The following is an 18,180-nucleotide window of genomic DNA, read 5'->3' as shown; positions in this document are numbered from 1 at the left end:
CAGCTGCTTATTCTGCAGTCCAATCTGCCATGTTACCTGGAAAAATACCTTCCTAACTTTTGCTATTTAGACTTCTTACAAGTGTGATCTGTAGTCAGTCAGATTCTTTGGAATTTCCAGTCTGATTTTGTGTGCTACCAAATATTGTAACCCTGTAACTTAACCTTCATACTTCATTTTGGTTCCACATTAAAACTTTATATTATTTTTGAATTTTTTAAGTAGAGGGGAAGGATAAAGGAAAATAGCTGAGATATTTAATTTTAATCTTCAAAATGGATTTGTCAGTTTGAATTAGGTAGGCAAAATGAAGCTGCTGATAATGGGCAAATATGGCTTGCCTAGACAGCATCAAGTTAGACTTATACATTTAGTTTGTAATTTTATAATTTCAGAAGAGACCAAACTGAATGGGTGATTTTATTGCATTTTAATTTTGAATATCATGCCCAATGAAGAAAATGTATTAACCAATATAACGTAGTGGTAAAAGCAGAGATAAGACAATGAGAATTTTTAAGGTACTCGTAAGTATCCAGGACATGCTGCTGCTGGTATTATTGATAGTAATATTACTACCACCAATGTAGAGTGAGAACTCTATGCGGAATGAGAGTGAGGATGCTGTATTTCTAAGAAAAAGAAAATGTATTCTGATTTAGAAATCATTATGTCATTTTAATTCTGTGTCTTAATTTTCACATCTACAACAATTTTCTAATAGAGTTGTGGGAACTAACAAGGAAGTGTGTGGGAATGTGTGCGAGTGAGAGAGAATGAGAATAGGAACCATGTCTGACATATAGTAAGGACTCAGTAATTAGAACTATATATGAGTAATTAGTTAAAATATGGGATTTTAAGATACTTTGTTTCAGAGATTTAGAAATAGATGTAGCTTTCCCCCTCTTTTACTTATAACTGCATCTTTCAATTTTAGGATGCCTTGTTCTTCCTGAAGGATTTCTTCACAAGCCTTTCTGCAGAAGTAGAGCTTCTCATGGCTCCAGATCCAGAAGGTACTAGATGGGTATTGCAAAGTCTATAACCAGTACTTGGGTTGACTGTCAGGAGGCTTTTTGAGAATGTACTTATATAGTCTTCCTTTTCATTTACTATATAAATGAGTTGTGTTTATTTTTTATTAAATTATGCAAATGTAATTTATGTAAAAGTAGTTTAAAAGGTGAAAGTCATTTTTCTTTGTAGCCGTTAATTGTGCTCATAAAATGAAACGTAGCAAAACAAGTTAAAGCCAGAGTGATGTACGGTTGCTCTACCATACATCCCAGTGTCCCCAACATGCACTTTACACTTTCAGTGAAGAAGTCTCCCGGCGCTGACGTCACCTGCAGTGTGCCACGGCGCCCGAGTACCTCCAAGGAGCCAAGCCTCGTGCTCTCTTTCTCTGGGCCAAAGCAGCCTTCCCCAAGCGACAGTGCCAACTCAGCGGAAGTGGTGAACGGGGAGGAAGAGAAGGACTTCGCGGCTGAAGAAGCGTCGTTTAGTGACCAGCCTGTGTTTTTTAGGTAAGTCGTTTAAATTTCTTTTTAATATTTTTATTGATTTTTTTACAGAGAGGAAGAGAGAGGGATAGAGAGTTAGAAACATCGATGAGAGAGAATCATCGATCAGCTGCCTCTTGCACCACCCCCACTGGAGATGTGCCCGCAACCAAGGTACATGCCCTTGACCAGAATCGAACCCGGGACCTTTCAGTCCACAGGCCGACCTATCCACTGAGCCAAACCAATCTCGGCTAAGTCGTTCAATTTTGATAACAAAGTTCTTTTAGTGTTGTGAAGATTGTTCTTTAACATGCTTGTGTAGGGTAGTTATGAGGTTGCATCAGCTTCTCTCCTCACTGCCAAATCATCAACTGTGTATTTATTTATCTCATATTCTTTCTCCCTACCCCCACATTGTTTGCTATGGGGAAATTTAGTAATGGCCTGGCCATCTACTGTTTCTTTTCTATTAAAATAAATTGAAGGCATGCTTAATTGACTAACAATAAACAAATTAAACCAAACAACAAAGACAGATAAAACAACAATTAACAGACACTCATATATACAATATGTACAAGTGCGCATAACACATAGACAAGACTTAATAAATCAGAGTTCTTTTCCTGGATCTTTCAGATGTTTTACATTGCCAGAGACTTATAGCCAGAATGTGGTCTAGATCTCAGCCTGTTGTTCTCAGATCTTATCATATTCTGCTCTTCATAGCATTGACTGGCATCTAAAGTTGTTTTAGCTAAAATCTGCCAGTCCCAAAGTGTCATATGGTAATTTTCAGACAAAACATTAAAGAGTCCTTTTGTAAAAGGACTGTTAGCCTCATTTTCTCTAGTTGATGAGACTTCCCACACTAGAAGTGGAGGATCCAGGGCCTTAGGTGTTACAGATTTTTGATCCTCAATACAAAGTGGGCATAATGCAGTTCGAACAAGAGCACACATAGTTAAAGATGACAAGGGCATTCATTTTCCTTGAGCCTGATTTAAGAGAGTACCTTTTGACACCTTAATTCCTTTATCCTTGAGCATGCAAACTAAAAATTTACAATGATGTTTTTGCCTTTTACTCGAATTCTTCCCCATTATAACCTGGCTGATTAAAAATATTCCCATCCACTAAGGTCTCGACTCTGAAGCTGGCACAAGCTTTGTGCACAGTGAACTTCCCACCTTTCTGGTGAATTTCCACTTTTCCTTTTTTATTTCGTTTTTACTCAGGCGAATCTTCTCCTCCAGGCCCTCCCTGTTTGTGGCACCAGATGCCGTGACCTTCGTGGCAGGGTTTAGGACTTAAAGGAGTGGCCAATGCACAAATGAAAATACTATACAAGAAATATGAATTTAGAGCCTCTTTCTTGAAAAGACACTCTGAAACCTGGTCTTATCCGCTTATTATTCAGTTTTAAACTGATAAGAACAGATACTACACATGATCTTAGCCAAAAGGCCGAGAAGCGATTATTATTATTATTCAGTTTTAGATACACATCCTGCCCTCAGTAAAGCACAGCAAACAGCAGACAGACTGTCTCTAAGTCAGCAAAGATTAGTAAAGTCCAGTAAACATTTACTTGGAGGCCATCAGGTCAGGAAATTGCTTCAAGCCACCACTATCTCAGCAGGAACAGTTGGTGCTTAGCATCAGCCCTGGTAATGCTCAAGGTCCACTGGCCTTCCTCATTCCTTGGTGCACTCTCAAGATAGTATTGGAAAGCTGTGGCTTCCCGCAGTATAGCAAGTAGCCTGCCTTACCCAGTAAATATTTGTTTTTCCATTAGACTGTGTCAAATAGCTTATAGATTTCTATTTCTACTCTCAAAAGCTCCTAGAGGGTCCAGGGCCCTGGGATGGGAATTAGAGGTAGAGTCCAGTTACTCACTGTGGAAAAGAGGAAGCTAATACCCAGGGAGGTGAGTTGATTTACTCAAATCACATAGTTTGTGGCTGAGGCAGGACTGGAATTCAGGTCTTAATCCTGAACTCAGTGCATTTTCCAAGTGATGGTCTACTAAGTTCTCACCAATATTTGTTCAACATTTACTTATTCAACAAATACTTGAACATTTGCTATATATATATATATATATATATATACACACACACACACACACACACACACATTATTCTAGGCACTGTGAACAAAGTAGAGAAAAATCCCTTTTTAAATGAACTTAAAAGTAACCAAAGGATACTATTTTGTGCCATGGAGAAAAAAACGTAAGAAAGGAAGAGGCAGGTGTTGAGGATCTGTTACTCAGAGAACAGAATGGAGATAGTCTTCAGAAGAAGGGAGATGACCTTTTTGCAGTAATGATGTGAATCAGCATTTTCATTTTACTGAGGTTAAGTGGTCTCTGTGGGATGGTGTAGGCTATGATCACCAACATTGATTCTGTAGAACACGTGTGTGTCCAGTTTAATTTGCAGTTCAGCCTTTGGGAACTCCTTTTGTGTGATGTGTGCGGTGTGTAATTCCATCTTCAAAGAATTCCCAATATTTGTGTTCCTATATCCTGCTTACAAGCATTAATCTCAGGAGTGCTCACTAAAATTCACCAGTGTAGGTGGCATTTTAAAAATTTATTCACATGTGCTAGAGTTCTCGGAGAGAATCTGCTGATTTTGATTCACTGGCTCGGGCAGTAAGTGCCCCTGGTAGTGCCCCGATCAGAAACATAAGAGGAAAAAATAAATAAATAAAAATAAAAATTTATTCACAAAGACATTTAGACTCAAAGAGGTAAAGTGACTTGCTCGTAATTGCATCCTATTTAACTGAGAAATATCTGCCAGGATAAATATTTAAGATGAGCATTATTAAGTAAACTAGGAAAAGTTTTTTGAGAGAAACTTTAAATATAAAAAATAAAATTTATAAGATTATTAACATTTGGGTTAGTTATATTATCTCAAGAAAATATAATGCTAAAAGTAATTCTCTTTTATTCATTTTGTGGTTTTGTTTTTATTCTCCGGTTGAACAAATTAATTTATAGTTAATTTCAACTATTAGTAATTTGAATATAAATATCCCTTTCTTTCTTTATCTTCAGAGAATTCAGATTCACATCAGAAGTTCCTATTCGGCTTGATTATCATGGCAAACATGTATCAATGGATCAGGTTTGGAAATTTTAGATAAATATATTCTCCATAAAATTATCTCATTTGTTTTTCTAATGGACTCAATTAAAATTTTTCTTGTTTAAGTTTTATATATGGAAGTGAAAGATTTTAACATGTAATTGTTTTTAAAGTAAATTGAATACCATTTGCTTAAGACCCCATGAGTAAAATTTGATATAAATTGGGTCCTATTTATATCTATTATAAAATGTGTTGTTTTGCTCTAAATATTATTTTAGCTTCCTTAGTGAATATTGCTTTGACTTTCCCAGACAATAACTATTTTAAATGATGAGTCTCTCAATTTACAGACTAATGTGGCCTTTATTGATTTTTTTAAGGGCACACTAGCTGGGATCTTGATTGGCCTGGCCCAGTTGAACTGCTCTGAACTGAAGCTGAAGAGGCTCTTCTACCGGCACGGGTGAGCCGTTCAATGGGGAGGCCTACACTGTGGTCACTGAAGTTAGTACAGTAAATATAAGCGGGGCTTTCTGAGCAAGCATGTGCACCTTAGTCATGGACAGCACTGTTTGCAGACAGCTTGCCATGGACAGCACTGTTTGCAGACAGCTTAGTCATGGACAGCACTGTTTGCAACCCAGCGGGACTTAGTTTCAGAGGATCCTTACTGACTAGGGTTAGGCTTTATTCAGAGAAAGTAAAAGTAATTGGAACAGAGTAGTATTTTTCAAAAGCAGTTATTGTTATGATATTTGTAATAATTTCCCAAAGTTGTAAATCAGTTTATTTAGTGAAAACGGGAAGTTCACTAAGTAGCTAAAAACTGTGTGGCAATTTGTAGACATTGATTAATCCTATGCCAGAGCTTTAGATGTTCAAGAAATAAGAGCAGTGTTAAAACACACTTATACATATTGCCTAAGCTTTGTAGAAATTATTAACATCATAACTGGGAGATATATATATATATATATATATATACACACACACACACACACACACACACACATTTATTTATATTTATATGTATGTATATATTCAGATTGAGCATCTATAATGTTTTACCCTTAAGCTGTAGTCAGTTTTCTCTTAAAAAATTCCCCAAACATATCTAAAGCTACTATACATCTTTTTCCTTCCTATATACTAACAGTCATTTTCTTAGTTTGCTAGGTGTTGACAAGTTATTCTCCTATGCAATCACTGAATGGCTTACTGACATTAAGAAGAACCAGCTCCCAGGAATCCTGGGAGGTGTTGGGCCTATGCACTCACTAGTGCAATTAGGTGAGTTCTCTTTTTTAATCAGAATGTAAGTTATTTTACCTCATCAGTGGTTCTTCACCCCTTTTGGGGTATGGAAGCCGTTCGAGTCTGTGTGAGGACCATCTTTCTAGAAAACCTACATTTGCAGTCATACACACGAACTGTGCTTCCCATGTCAGGGGTTGAAAGCCCCAGGTTGGAATGGAGCCGAGACCTGAGCACCAGCATCGCTGTTGACCTCTCTGTGTCGACCTGTTCTAGTGCAAGGCCTGAAGGACTTGGTCTGGCTGCCAGTAGAGCAGTACCGGAAGGACGGCCGCATCGTCAGAGGCTTTCAGCGCGGCGCTGCCTCCTTTGGCACCTCGACAGCCATGGCTGCCCTGGAGCTCACCAACAGGATGGTTCAAACCATACAGGTACCTTTCTGTGGGCTGCCTGAACCTATGCAGAAAGGATGGGCTGTTGCAGAACCGTTCAGCCATTCTGTTTTATAATGATATTGTGAAAATGTTGAGAAATGCTGTTTTATCCACAGTGTCATGCTCTTTTTATTGGTTATCCAATAAAAAAAGTGATCCTCTTATATGATAAAAGCCTAATATGCTGAGTGTCTGGTCGTCTGGTCAGCCGTTCAACCAATCAAAGCGTGATATGCTAATGATATGCTATAATGTGCACTGACCATCAGTGGGCAGACGGTTGACCGGTTGACCAGTCACTATGATGTGCACGGACCACCAGGGGGCAGACACTTTGGTAGGTTAGCTTGCTGCTGGGGTCTGGCTGATCGGAACTGAATGAGATGGGCCAAACACGCCCTCAAGCCCTCTGAAGGTCTCGCCCTAGCTGGCCAATCTCCCCGGCCTTGATCATGCATCAGTGGGTCCTTCGGCCTGGCCTGTGCCCTCTCGAAATCCGGTACCTCTTGGGGGATATTGGAGAGCTGGTTTCGGCCTGAAGGTGGAACAGCCATCCGTCTGAAGGTGGGACGTGCACTGACCACCAAGGGGCAGACGCTCAATGCAGGAGCTGCTCCCTGGTGGTTAGTGCGCTCCCACAGTGGGAGTGCGGCTCAGCCAGAAGCCGGGCTCACAGCTGGCGAGCACAGCTGTGGTGGTGGGAGCCTCTCTCACCTCCACCATAATACTAAGGATGTCCAGCTGATGGGTTAGGCCTGCTCCCCCTGGGACCTCCCCTGAGGGCTTCCGGACCTTGAGAGGGCTCAAGCCAAGCTAAGGAGTCCCCCCCACCCCCGAGTGCATGAATTTTGTGCACCAGGTTTCTAGTTAATAGAATAAAGCATTGGAATCCAATGTCAAATTTGTTTGCCTATTTCAGGTAAATTATAACCATTAAATTACCCAAGGGTTATTTCACCACATTTATATGAAAAGATCGTAGCTAAATGTAAGGAAAGCATTGCAGATCAGACAGTAGTTGTATTAGGTGTGTTCTATGAAGTGTTAAGCTCCCATAACTCTGTGCATTGTCAGCTAACCTGGTGACGTGGGGAGTGTCCTCAGAGGACTGAGGAGGGACTGAGAAATCAGCTCGGTCAGGTGATGCTAGTTCTGAAGTGCACTTTAATGTTCTTGTTGTAAAAGTAACTCGTTCTTGTAAGGCGTTCACACTGCAGGCACTGAGTCCCTCGGCTCCTCCTCAGTCCCTGGCGAACCCCAGACTCTTCTGATTCATTTCTTTCTTGTGTGAAATGGCCAGGCGGCGGCAGAGACTGCTTACGACATGGTGTCCCCCGGCCCCCTTTCCGTTGAGCCCAAGAAGAGCAGAAGGTTTCCTCACCACCGCTTAGCCCACCAGCCAGTCGACCTGCGGGAAGGGGTGGCCAAGGCCTACAGTGTCGTGAAGGAGGTAGGTGGTCCTCCCGTGCTTCCTGGCTGTCACCCACGGGGTGGTCAGTGGGTGTCATTCATCCACAGAGGCCCTGGGAGTGGGCTTGGGCTGCTCCTGGCAGCGGGTGCACGTGTGTGTGTTGGGTAAGGGCAGGGCATGTGGGACTGGCGGGCTCCGGGAAGAGCAGTGACCCAGTGGAGAGATGGACTCTCTTCCCTGCAGACGCGAGTGACGTAGACACCATGCACTCACCCACCGGGTCCATGCATGCTTACACTTTGCTGCATTGCCTCAGATCTGTGTAAGAAATACACGCTCTCCGGTGGCTTGTTCCCGGATCCCATTTCCCGCCATCACTGTCCTGAAGGTGGTACAGCCTTTTCTGTGCATGTCTTCACAGTTCTGTCCTATAGATATGTACTCATAAGCAAGGCATGCTGTTGTCTGTACTTTACACGTTAACGTGAATGGTATGTGCATTGTCCTGTGACACGTCTTTCATATCTGTCCATGTTGATGTATGTACATGTAACTTGAATAGCGTCTCGCTGTTTACTTATTTTCCTATCAGTGGACACTTTCCATTCTTCCCTAAAACACTGCTCTCGGAGGGTTCGGATAAAAGTCCCTTTGTTCACAGGTGCAGGCTGTGAAGGTGGGGTTGGTGATTTGTAACCTAGACATTTGCTAACCATTGCCCCTGCACAGGGAGCCCTGCACAGGAGCCCTGGTTCTGTGGCTGTCAGCGCCATTCCCTGTCTTAGTCATTTTCGACATTCTTCTTAATAGGACACAAAGTTTGAGGCCATCTACTTATGGTTCTCCTACCAGGACTTCATTAAAAATATTTATCCCACAAATACTGGTGCGCAGAAGCGCCGAGGGCAGCCGCAGCCTCCGTAGGGTGGAGCAGCCTCTGTGGTCCCAACATTGGGCCCCCGAGAAATGGTTAGTGGGTGAATCAAGGTACCACCACTGATCGCCCGGAAAAAGAAAGGCAATCGGAGAACAAAAAGAGATAATTCCAGTCAGACCTGTCCCTGCAGTCAGTGGGGTTGGGCTGTTATCAGTAGACATGCTATCCTAGGTTATCTCGAAAGAATAGTTTTTGGTCTGTTACAAACATAACGGTGAGTAATTGTACTGAAGCGTGCATTGTAGGGTGGGTTAGTGATGCACTCCCTTCTCCCCGTCTCTCCTCTCAGGGCATCACGGACACGGCTCACACCATCTATGAGACCGCAGCTCGGGAGCACGAGAGCCGGGGGGTCACCGGGGCGGTGGGCGAAGTCCTGCGCCAGATCCCTCCGGCCGTGGTGAAGCCGCTGATAGTGGCCACAGAGGCAACGTCCAACGTGCTGGGAGGCATGAGAAACCAGATCAGACCGGACGTTCGGCAAGACGAGTCCCAGAAGTGGCGCCACGGGGAAGACTGACGTCGCAGACGCGGGTCTTCCACGGGTGAGGGCGGGACTCGGAGCAGCGTGTCCCCGGCCATCGGAGAGGGGACTCATTTCATCTTACTGTGCTCATCTCAGGAACAAAAGCATTTCTTAGTTAAATAATCAACATCACAAAAACACGCAACCAAAACTTGTGTCACTTCAGGGCTGGTTTGGGACTTGCCTGTAGAAGTGTTTGGTGGCTGGGGCCGAGGGCCTCTCAAGCAGTTGCTGCCAAGCGAGTGGAGTGCTTGCTCTTGTCTCCCCGACTCTGCTTCTCCGGCCCAGGCGCGCTGTCCGTGGGACCCACAGGAGAGGGCTCAGCTCAGGGCGCTGAGGCTTAGGAAGAATCCCAGCTTCCAGACCCTCCCGGGGGGCGGGGGGGGGCGGGAAGAGAGAGAGAGAGAGAGAGCGAGCGCCAGCCACAGGCCAAGCAAGCGGACAGGGCTGTCCATATGCTTGTGAGGCATCAGTCACCCAGCCTGTGGATGGCGTGTTCAGCCCCGAGAACATTGTTCCCATGTACTCAAAGTCCCCCGTGGGAGCCGAGCACGGGATGTCCAGACATGTCCTGTTATGTTGCACTTTATCCCGTGTGTGTATGTGTGTGTGTAGATTAATCCGAGTCATGTGCTGTCTTTATGTAATTTACAAAGTCATACAAAATACAAAAAGAGTCCGTCTGAGAGTTTTTGGCAGAAGAAGGTAATTCTATTGTAGTATAATAATCTCCATTATTTGAAGTGTAAATGAAGATGTGCGTTCTCTGACGAGCTGGGGCCCACAGAAGTGTCCACATGTTCAGTTGTAGCAGGCTCAGTGAAGCTGGTCGGGGTGTGTGGGAGGGAGGCTGGAAGTGGCTTTTATGCTTTTCATAGTAACCAGACGTCCTCTCAGTAGCCCTGCTCAGTGACTTGGAAGTACCGTTTTTACCTGGTGAACAGTGTACATTTTGATAACCTGTCAGGAATGAATAAAGTATTTTTATTTAAAGGTGAAATGGCATGCTTCCGTGAACGTTTTGGTTCTCTCCGAGCACACCGGTATTCACGGTGCAGTCCCGGGACTTGTCCCAGGACCCGCCAGCCTTCCTCAGCCCACCTTGGTTGCTGTGGAAGAGGAGGGCCTGGGTGAGCACCGTCTCCGCCGCCTTCACCACAGGAAGAGGCGGCTTCCCCTCCTGCAGACCGAGAAGTTTCCTGAAGGCCCGTCCTCGAGGGAACTGAGGTTTCAGAACCACATTTCAGCTGGGGTTTGGAAAATGACATCGAATCAGTTTTAGTCTCTACATTTTATAAGCAGGAAAGCAATATAAACCACAAATTGGAACATTTAAAATGTATAGAAATTGTCTAAATGGCATTGATTTTTATTTTGTTTCCTTGGCGCTGCTGGGGAAAGGCAAAGGGCACGCTCGGCCCGCCTGCTGGGATAACGCCGTCTGCTGCTCCTCCCCACTCCGTGCAGTCCATACCCGCCCCCCCTGCGCCCTCCCTCCCCCCGGCCGGGTCCTGAGCGAGCACAGCCAGCGGGGCTGCCTTCAGCCAGAGCCCGCCTGCTCCTGGGGCACATGGCAACCACCCTGCTCGTCGCCCCACCGTGCTCCATTATCCATGGCGACTAATCATGCTGGAAAACCGCTTGCTCAAACCAGAAAGTACAAACCTTTCACTTTTAAATATATCTCCTGTAGCGACACTGATTCTTTAACCTGTTAACCGGGGAGTTCCCTTTTTAATTACGCAACGTACAACGGGCGCATACTCTTTCACACAGGGGTCCTCAAACTTTTTAAAGTGGGGGCCAGATCACGGTCCCTCAGAGAGCTGGAGGGCCGGACTATATGAACTACTAATTCCTACTGTAACACCTCGGCTGCGCTCACTGCCCAAAAAACCTGGCGGGCCGGATCAGACTCCTCTGCGGGCCGCATGTGGCCCGCGGGCCGTAGTTTGAAGACCCCTGCGGGACGTGTCAGTACGTCACGCCCAGTGGACATAATTTTATATTATTATTTTTATTTATTTATACTTAATTAAAATAAATGAAATATATATATTTTCGTTTATTTATATATAAAGCACAAAGGAAAATACAAAATTACAAACAAATAGAAAAGAATACCAACAAAAAAAAATGGAAACATCGAATTAAAAAATTATAGATTTTACAAACAATTATAAAGATTACAAAAAATATATACCGTCCCTCTCAGGGCGCAACATATATTTCAAGGACGTATTCATGTGTCCTACCTGTTCCCGATAGTGTTTATGTTTGACGTGTTTAAAAAATATATATTTTATTGATTTTTTACAGAGAGGAAGAAAAAGGGATAGAGAGTTAGAAACATCGATGATGAAAGAGAATCATTAATCAGCTGCCTCCTACTGGGGATGTGCCCACAACCAAGGTACATGCCCTTGACCGGAATCGAACCCGGGACCTTTTAGTCCACAGGCTGACGCTCTATCCACCGAGCTAAACCGGTTTCGGCTATGTTTGACGTATTTATAGGTCCCGCTCGGTTAAGAGGTTAAGGGCAATGAGAGACGTTCAGGAGGAATACTCTCCGCACTATGAGCTGCAGGTGGCCCGTCGGACAAACCAGGTTGAAAGCCCATTGGGCCCCGTCACAGTGACCCTGGCTTGCCCGCCCTGCCCCTGCGCCGCTGGTGGCAGGATCCGGGCACAAGCCGCCCGCTGCAGGAGGAGCCCGTGTCCCGGCCGTTTCACAGGATGCTCTGCTCTGCAGATGCTTATGCGTCTGTTTCTGAGCACTTCCGTGTTTAGTATCCTTCATTTATTTCTTTCCTAAAAGTGTCCCGTCAGACTTCCATGTTGAGGGAGTCGGGCAGGACCCTGGGATTGCCAGGCCTGTGACACCAAGCGGGCACCTTGGCCAGGACATTTCAACTTCCGTGTCCCTCTGTGAACAAAGGGGTTTCTCAGGACAAAGCCCATAGCTGCTCTGGTTCCTGATCTCCTGAATCCAGGCGGCCGTGGCTGTGAACACTGAGGCTGTGCAGGTGTTGCTGTCAGTGTGACTGTAAAATACTATGACATGAAGAATACTCTGGGAAGACAATGAAAATATTGACTCTCTGGAGTTTGCTTTAAACACCATTGTCCACCAAGAACGCTTCCCAAGTACACAGTGCTTTCGGGGGAGAGAGAGGCCGGCCCATGTCAGATCCTGCTGTTGGGAAATGGTGTTCCTACAGCCCCAGGCCCGCTGACGGCAGGTGTATCTGCTCCCTGCTGCCGGGATGTGCAGGAGAGCGATGCTAACATGTGCCACCCGACCCCCTTTTGGATATGAATCACTGCGCTGGTTATCCTGCGTCACTACCGTATCCCTACGATGTAGCCTTGTGGCAAACACACCTTGTAGGTGTGATCACTGGGACCCAGCTAACTACTCGGCAAACCTGACCTTGAGCAGCTGCCGACCTCAACTGCACTGCTGTTTTTCAGTGATTGAGGTGGCTCTTGCTGAAACGGGTGTGGCTCAGTGGATAAAGCGTCAGCCTGCGGACTGAAAGTTCCCAGGTTCGATTCCGGTCAAGGGCATGTACCTTGGTTGTGGGCACATCCCTAGTAGGGGGTGTGCAGGAGGCAGCTGATCAATGTTTCTCTCTCATCAATCTATCTAACTATCTCTCTTCCTCTCTGTAAAAAAAATCGATTAAATATATTAAAAAAATAAATAAAATGTGGCTCTTGCCATTTCCCTTCTCATAGAAGTTGTACTGATGTGTCCACCAGCAAGCGGCTGTTGCCTTGGCCCACATCATCTATCATCTTATCCTTTGGAACAGACCTGTGGTCACCCGTTTCCGGGAGGCTTGTTTGGGAAACCCCTGCAGGATCTTCTGGGGATGAACAATCCCTCTTCTGTATCAGCAGGGGGCGCCTCTCTCTTCCCAAGCAGAGCTTTGGTCTGGTTCCCGCCCCCACCCCCAACAGAGCCCAGGCTGCACACAGCCTGCACAGTCTGACCCTGCGCACCGTGGGAAGCCTTTGGAAAAATCCTAACTGTCCCAGCCTCGTCACAAGACTGGCCTGTGGCAGCTTCCTCTGAGTCGAGGACACTGCTTACGTTCAAAGTAAAAATGCTGCTTTCCTTCACGATTAATGTCTTCCTGTCATTACTGGTCCGGGTGGCAACAACACACGCCAGTGAAAGCTGCAGCCGGTGGGTTCTCACCGCACGCTGATAAGGGAATGGCTGAGACGTGAGGTGATGGAAGTGCAGTTTGTATCCAGATAAAGATCTTTTGTTGTGTGTTCCCGTGGGTGGGGGTAATTAAAAGCGAGTCTGACACAGAACCCCTGAGGGCGGCTATGCCTGGTGCAGCTCTGCTGGCAGGCAGTGCAGCCCTAACCCTGCCACCCAGGGCCGGGCCAGGTGAGGCGAGGGAGGCCCTGGCCTGGGCCCCATAGGAGGGTGGACACGGGCGTGTCAGTCATCAAGAGAAACAATAACAAAGCGATGTTTTTTTAAAAAGTAAATTTGATATGAAAACACCCAAGCTGAACAAAACATCAACATTTAAAATACATCTCTATTGGTTTCAGAGAGGAAGGGAGAAGGAAAGAGAGAAACATCAATGGTGAGAGAGAATCATGGAACGGCTGCCTCCTGCATACCCCACACTGGGGATCGAGCCTGCAACCCGGGCCTGTGCCCTGACCAGGAATTGAACTGTGACCTCCTGGTTCACAGGTTGACGCTCAACCACAGGTCCTGGTTCACAGGTCGACGCTCACCGGGCAAAACATCAATATTTTAAATAAAGATGGGATCCACCCTGCAGCTCCTTGCTCAGCTGAGTTGCCGCCCGGTTGGGTCCTGTTGGTTCTTTTTTTACTTACAATGTTATTTGTTCACTTGAGGCCCCTGGTAGAGTCCCTAGTGCTGCTGGCTGCCGGCGGGAACTCCCTCCCTCCCCCCAGCCGACCCTGCCCCCTGGCCCAACTCCTGGACAACTCCAGGTTGAGGGGACAATTTGCATACTACACTTCGATTATTTGCTCATGATGCATGTATCTCATTCTTCTCTCCTTGGCTCAGCCTTTTCCCACCTTATTCACCCCCCCACACACACACACACCCTCATCACAAGGTTGGCTACAGGAGGAGGAGGGGGGATGACCACGGGAGAAGCCACAGGCGTTGGCTGGAGGTATCGCTGTTACACACCAGGGAACGGCGCCAAAGTCAATAGCGGCCAGCTGCGGGTGTGTGTGTGTGTGTGTGTGTGTGTGTGTGTGTGGAGCGCTGTCCTGATGTCAGCACAGGACACAGCGGAGGCGGGGTGGTTTGTTTGGCTAATCAATCATCCAACGCCACTGCCTTCGCTGCGTGTTGTGTCCTGCTTTCCCGCCTCCCGCAGCGCCTGCTCCCCCAGCCCCAGGGCTTCCCCGAACCGTTAGGAGTCCCCCAGGCCCCAGGCCTCCCTGGAGCCAGACCAGCCGCAGTGGGTCCTCAGCTGGGGGCGGGCAGACCTTGCCCCCAGGGGCAATAGGTATTGTCAGGGGGCACATGGGCCGCCATCCCCGGAGGAGAGCTGCTGCTCCCGGCGCCAGGAGGTGGAGACGGGGCCGCTGAACGTCCTGCAATGCCCAGGACCAACCCACAGCACAGAGCTGCCCGGCCCGTGTCCCTGGCACCCAGAACCCGCCATTCCGAGCTCCCGGGCCAGGACTGAGGGCTTTGTGAACACGCTCCCAGGAATCGGGATGGCACCCCCTGCCAGGCTTTTGCGTTTGCTGTTTGCAATCCGATCGCCTTGGAGCGAGGGAGGAGGACCGGGGGAGGAGGACTCTGCTCTCCCACCTGAGTCGGCCTGCCCCCCATGGCCCATTAGACCAGTCACCTCTGAGCCTTGGCATTGTCCTTCCAGCCTTGGACTTCACCGGCTGAGAACGTGGGTCAGGCCCCGGCCCAGCGCGGGCCACCTCCCCTGCTCCCCTTCCTTCTTGAACCCCTCCGGGCGGACTCTGTCACATGAGGACACAGCACAGCTCTGACGGAGAAGTTGTCTCTTCTGATCTCCCCGCTGCTGGCAGTGCGTTCAAGGGGAGACAAGGCGCTGAAGAGGGGTCTGCAATCCCCGATGCAGCCCCCACAGCTTTGCTGGGACACCTCCAGGGACAGGGGACCCCCGCCCCCCAGTGCCACCTGGGACCACACTCATGGGGTTCTCTGTGGGTCAGCTCTGTGTATCAGAAAGCTCCTCCTCAAATTAAGCCGGGATGTGGTTCTCAGGATTTCCCCCTCTTTGGTCCTACTGGAGCCACACAGGATACATTCCTTCTCTCCCCATGAGTCTGATTTTCACCAGGGAAGCCTTCTCCGGCCCCGAGTGGGTCACAGAGGGTTCGATGCTGTTCCTTCTCCTTTCTTCTGAGTCAGCCAAGAGCTGGACACAGCGTTCCTCATGTGCCCTGTCCAGTGCGGGGCTGATCGGATATCACCTCCCGCGTTTTAGATGCCATGCTCCTGTTCATGCAGCCCTAGAGCCAGCTGTTATTTTGGCAGCCAGAGCACACACTGAGCTCCCTGGAGTTCAGCTAAAACACTGACGCGTCCTCCCCATCACAGCTGCTGAGCCCTGTCCGTCCCTTCGGATACTCCTCTGTCCCCTGAGGCTCTTGGGAAGGGGCCTGGCTTCCTGCTCGCTGCTGGAACTCCACCCCCAGCCCCAGGCATCTCTCCACCTTCAAGGGGACCAGGTGGTGGATCCCTGGCGCGAAGGCCCCACCCCTGACCCCACAGCCTAGCGAGCAGCCCTGCATTTGGCCAGAGCCCGCTCCCTGGTGACCTTGGCCACACTCTGCCCATCTCTGGGCCTCAGTTTCCTCATCTGTGGAATGCAGGAACGAAACCTGACATAAACTGTTTTTTTTGTTTTTTTTTTTTTTGGAATCCCCGAGAGATCCCCTGTACTCTTTACTCAGTTTCCCTGACAGTAATGTCTGGCATACGTATGGAACGAGATCACAGCCGGGAAACGGACACGGACAGAATCCTCCAGGTTTTATCCAGACGGCACCGAGTGCACCCACGCATTCTGATGACATCTCCGGCCTCTTCCAGCTCGGAGGAGACCTCCCACCTGCTCCTCATCAAGCCCGTGACTCATCTCCGGCGGACGGACACGAGGCTCCCCGTCCATTGCAACACCCCGGAGTCTCCCGCTGAGAGCCCACGACGGACGTGGGGTGGGTGTGGGGAGCGGCGGGCAGCTGTGGGCTCACACGCCGGGCTGGGATCTGGGAAGGGACTGGAAAAGGAGCTGCCATCTCAGAGAGGAAACGGAAACCCATGTGCGTGCTGGAGCTGGGGCTGGGAGACTGCTCACTGCTCCCTCCACCAGGTGTCAGCTCTCCGAGGCGGGCCTGGGCCTGGTGTGACCCCAGGAGGTGTCAGCTCTCCGAGGCAGGCCTGGGCCTGAGCCTGGGCCTGGTGTGACCCCAGGAGGTGTCAGCTCTCCGAGGCGGGCCTGGGCCTGGTGTGACCCCAGGAGGTGTCAGCTCTCCGAGGGGGGCCTGGGTCTGGGCCTGGGCCTGGTGTGACCCCAGGAGGTGTCATCTTTCTGAGGGGGGCCTGGGCCTGGTGTGACCCCAGGAGGTGTCAGCTCTCCGAGGCAGGCCTGACCTCCTCGTGTGACCTCCGCCCCAGGTGTGACCTCCGCCAGGTGGGCGCACCACCAGGCCCGAGGGGACTTAAAATACTAAGCTCTCCCATAGCACGATCTGAAGCCAGAGCTCCCCTCTGCACATGAATAACTACCTCCCCAGAGAAGGGGGATGGAATCTTTGCTGCAGGGGGGGAGGGGGGGAGGGGGGCAGAGGGAGAAAGGGGGGAGTCAGGGGGAGGAAGCGGGGGTCAGGGGGTGCGAATTTCTCTCCCACCGCAGGGCCGCCACTGGGCTTTGGTGATGTCACTGTGTCCCATAAATCAGGGGCCAGCTGACCATCTGCTGCCGGACCACAGCTCTGAGCAATGCTCTGGCTCCCGGCCAGCGCCCTCGGCCAGCATGTGGTGGGGTTTGGCAACCCCGGAAGGGGTTTTTGTAAACCACAAGTGCGATGAGGCCGCGAGGAAGGAGGAAAGAGGGCGCGTCGGGGTCAGCTCACGCAGGAGAGACTGGCGTGACCGTCCCTTCCCAGCCCTCTCTCCCTGCCTCGGCCTCCTGCCTGCTCTGGCCACTCTGCGACAGGGTCACTGCTCACTGGATTTCTTCCCAGGCAGTGGGGGCAAGCAAGCAGGGTGTGTCCAGCCACTGTCCCTGGGGAGGGGGCTGTGGCCAGTGAAGGAGTGCCTGTTCTGTTGGCAGGGGCACAGCTACTCGGCGCCCATTCACAGGTGCCCTGGAGGTCGCCTGCAAGAGGGCCAGACGCCGGGTGCCCAGTCCCGACCACAGCACAGGGCACAAGGCAGATGCTCGGTAAACACCAGCTAAATGGGTGGATGACATAGAACCACCTCAGCTCCCAGCTCTGTAATGGCCCCTTGGGCTGGGTTCAGTGGGGCGGCTCTTCCGCGGGGCTGGGCTGGGGTTACTCAGGTGCCTGTGAGCCGCAGTCAAGCCAGCTGGTGGGTTTGCTTCCAGGAGTCGAGCAGGGGGGTGCAGAAGTCTCTGTTACTGGAGCTTTCACATGTTCAAGGGAAGTCTGAAATGTGGATTCTTACGTGAGATGTAAATATGGGTGGCCATCTCAGAAACACTTCCTTCCAACCCTGTGAGGTCCAATTTGAATATGTGTGCAGGCCGGAGCCTGCTTGTGGACCTGTGCCCGGGCTGTCTGGACCTCTGTGCTCTCCAGGGGACTGTGGGGCTGGAGTGCTGGCCCAAAGATTGTCACCTGCTGGCCCCGCCCCTGCCACCTCCCAGTGGGCCCTGGGAACATTGCCTCCTTCCCATGTCTCAAATGAATCTGGGTGTTGGCTGCTCTCCCGTGAGGACTGGCCCTTCCCACTCAGCAGTAGAG

General features: G+C 49.0%; 1 protein-coding gene across 2 annotated transcripts in view; it reads left to right on the top strand.

Annotated features, from left to right (window-relative positions):
- ATG2B (autophagy related 2B) overlaps positions 1–10,177 on the top strand; it is a 68,243-nt gene extending 58,066 nt beyond the window's left edge. For both annotated transcript variants that reach the window (XM_084898403.1, XM_084898402.1), the window contains exons 35-42: positions 941–1,019; positions 1,322–1,529; positions 4,582–4,651; positions 4,996–5,078; positions 5,784–5,905; positions 6,146–6,300; positions 7,604–7,753; positions 8,941–10,177. In XM_084898403.1, coding sequence (XP_084754529.1) covers positions 941–1,019; positions 1,322–1,529; positions 4,582–4,651; positions 4,996–5,078; positions 5,784–5,905; positions 6,146–6,300; positions 7,604–7,753; positions 8,941–9,171 — 1,098 coding nt within the window. In that variant the 3' untranslated portion in view covers positions 9,172–10,177. The remainder of the gene's footprint in view (positions 1–940; positions 1,020–1,321; positions 1,530–4,581; positions 4,652–4,995; positions 5,079–5,783; positions 5,906–6,145; positions 6,301–7,603; positions 7,754–8,940) is intronic.
- Positions 10,178–18,180: the final 8,003 nt, after the last annotated feature.

Source organism: Pipistrellus hanaki (assembly GCF_964339955.1).
Source record: "Pipistrellus hanaki genome assembly, chromosome: 1".
In the NCBI taxonomy this organism is placed as follows: Eukaryota; Metazoa; Chordata; class Mammalia; order Chiroptera; family Vespertilionidae; genus Pipistrellus; species Pipistrellus hanaki.
This window is presented reverse-complemented; position numbering and strand designations above follow the sequence as displayed.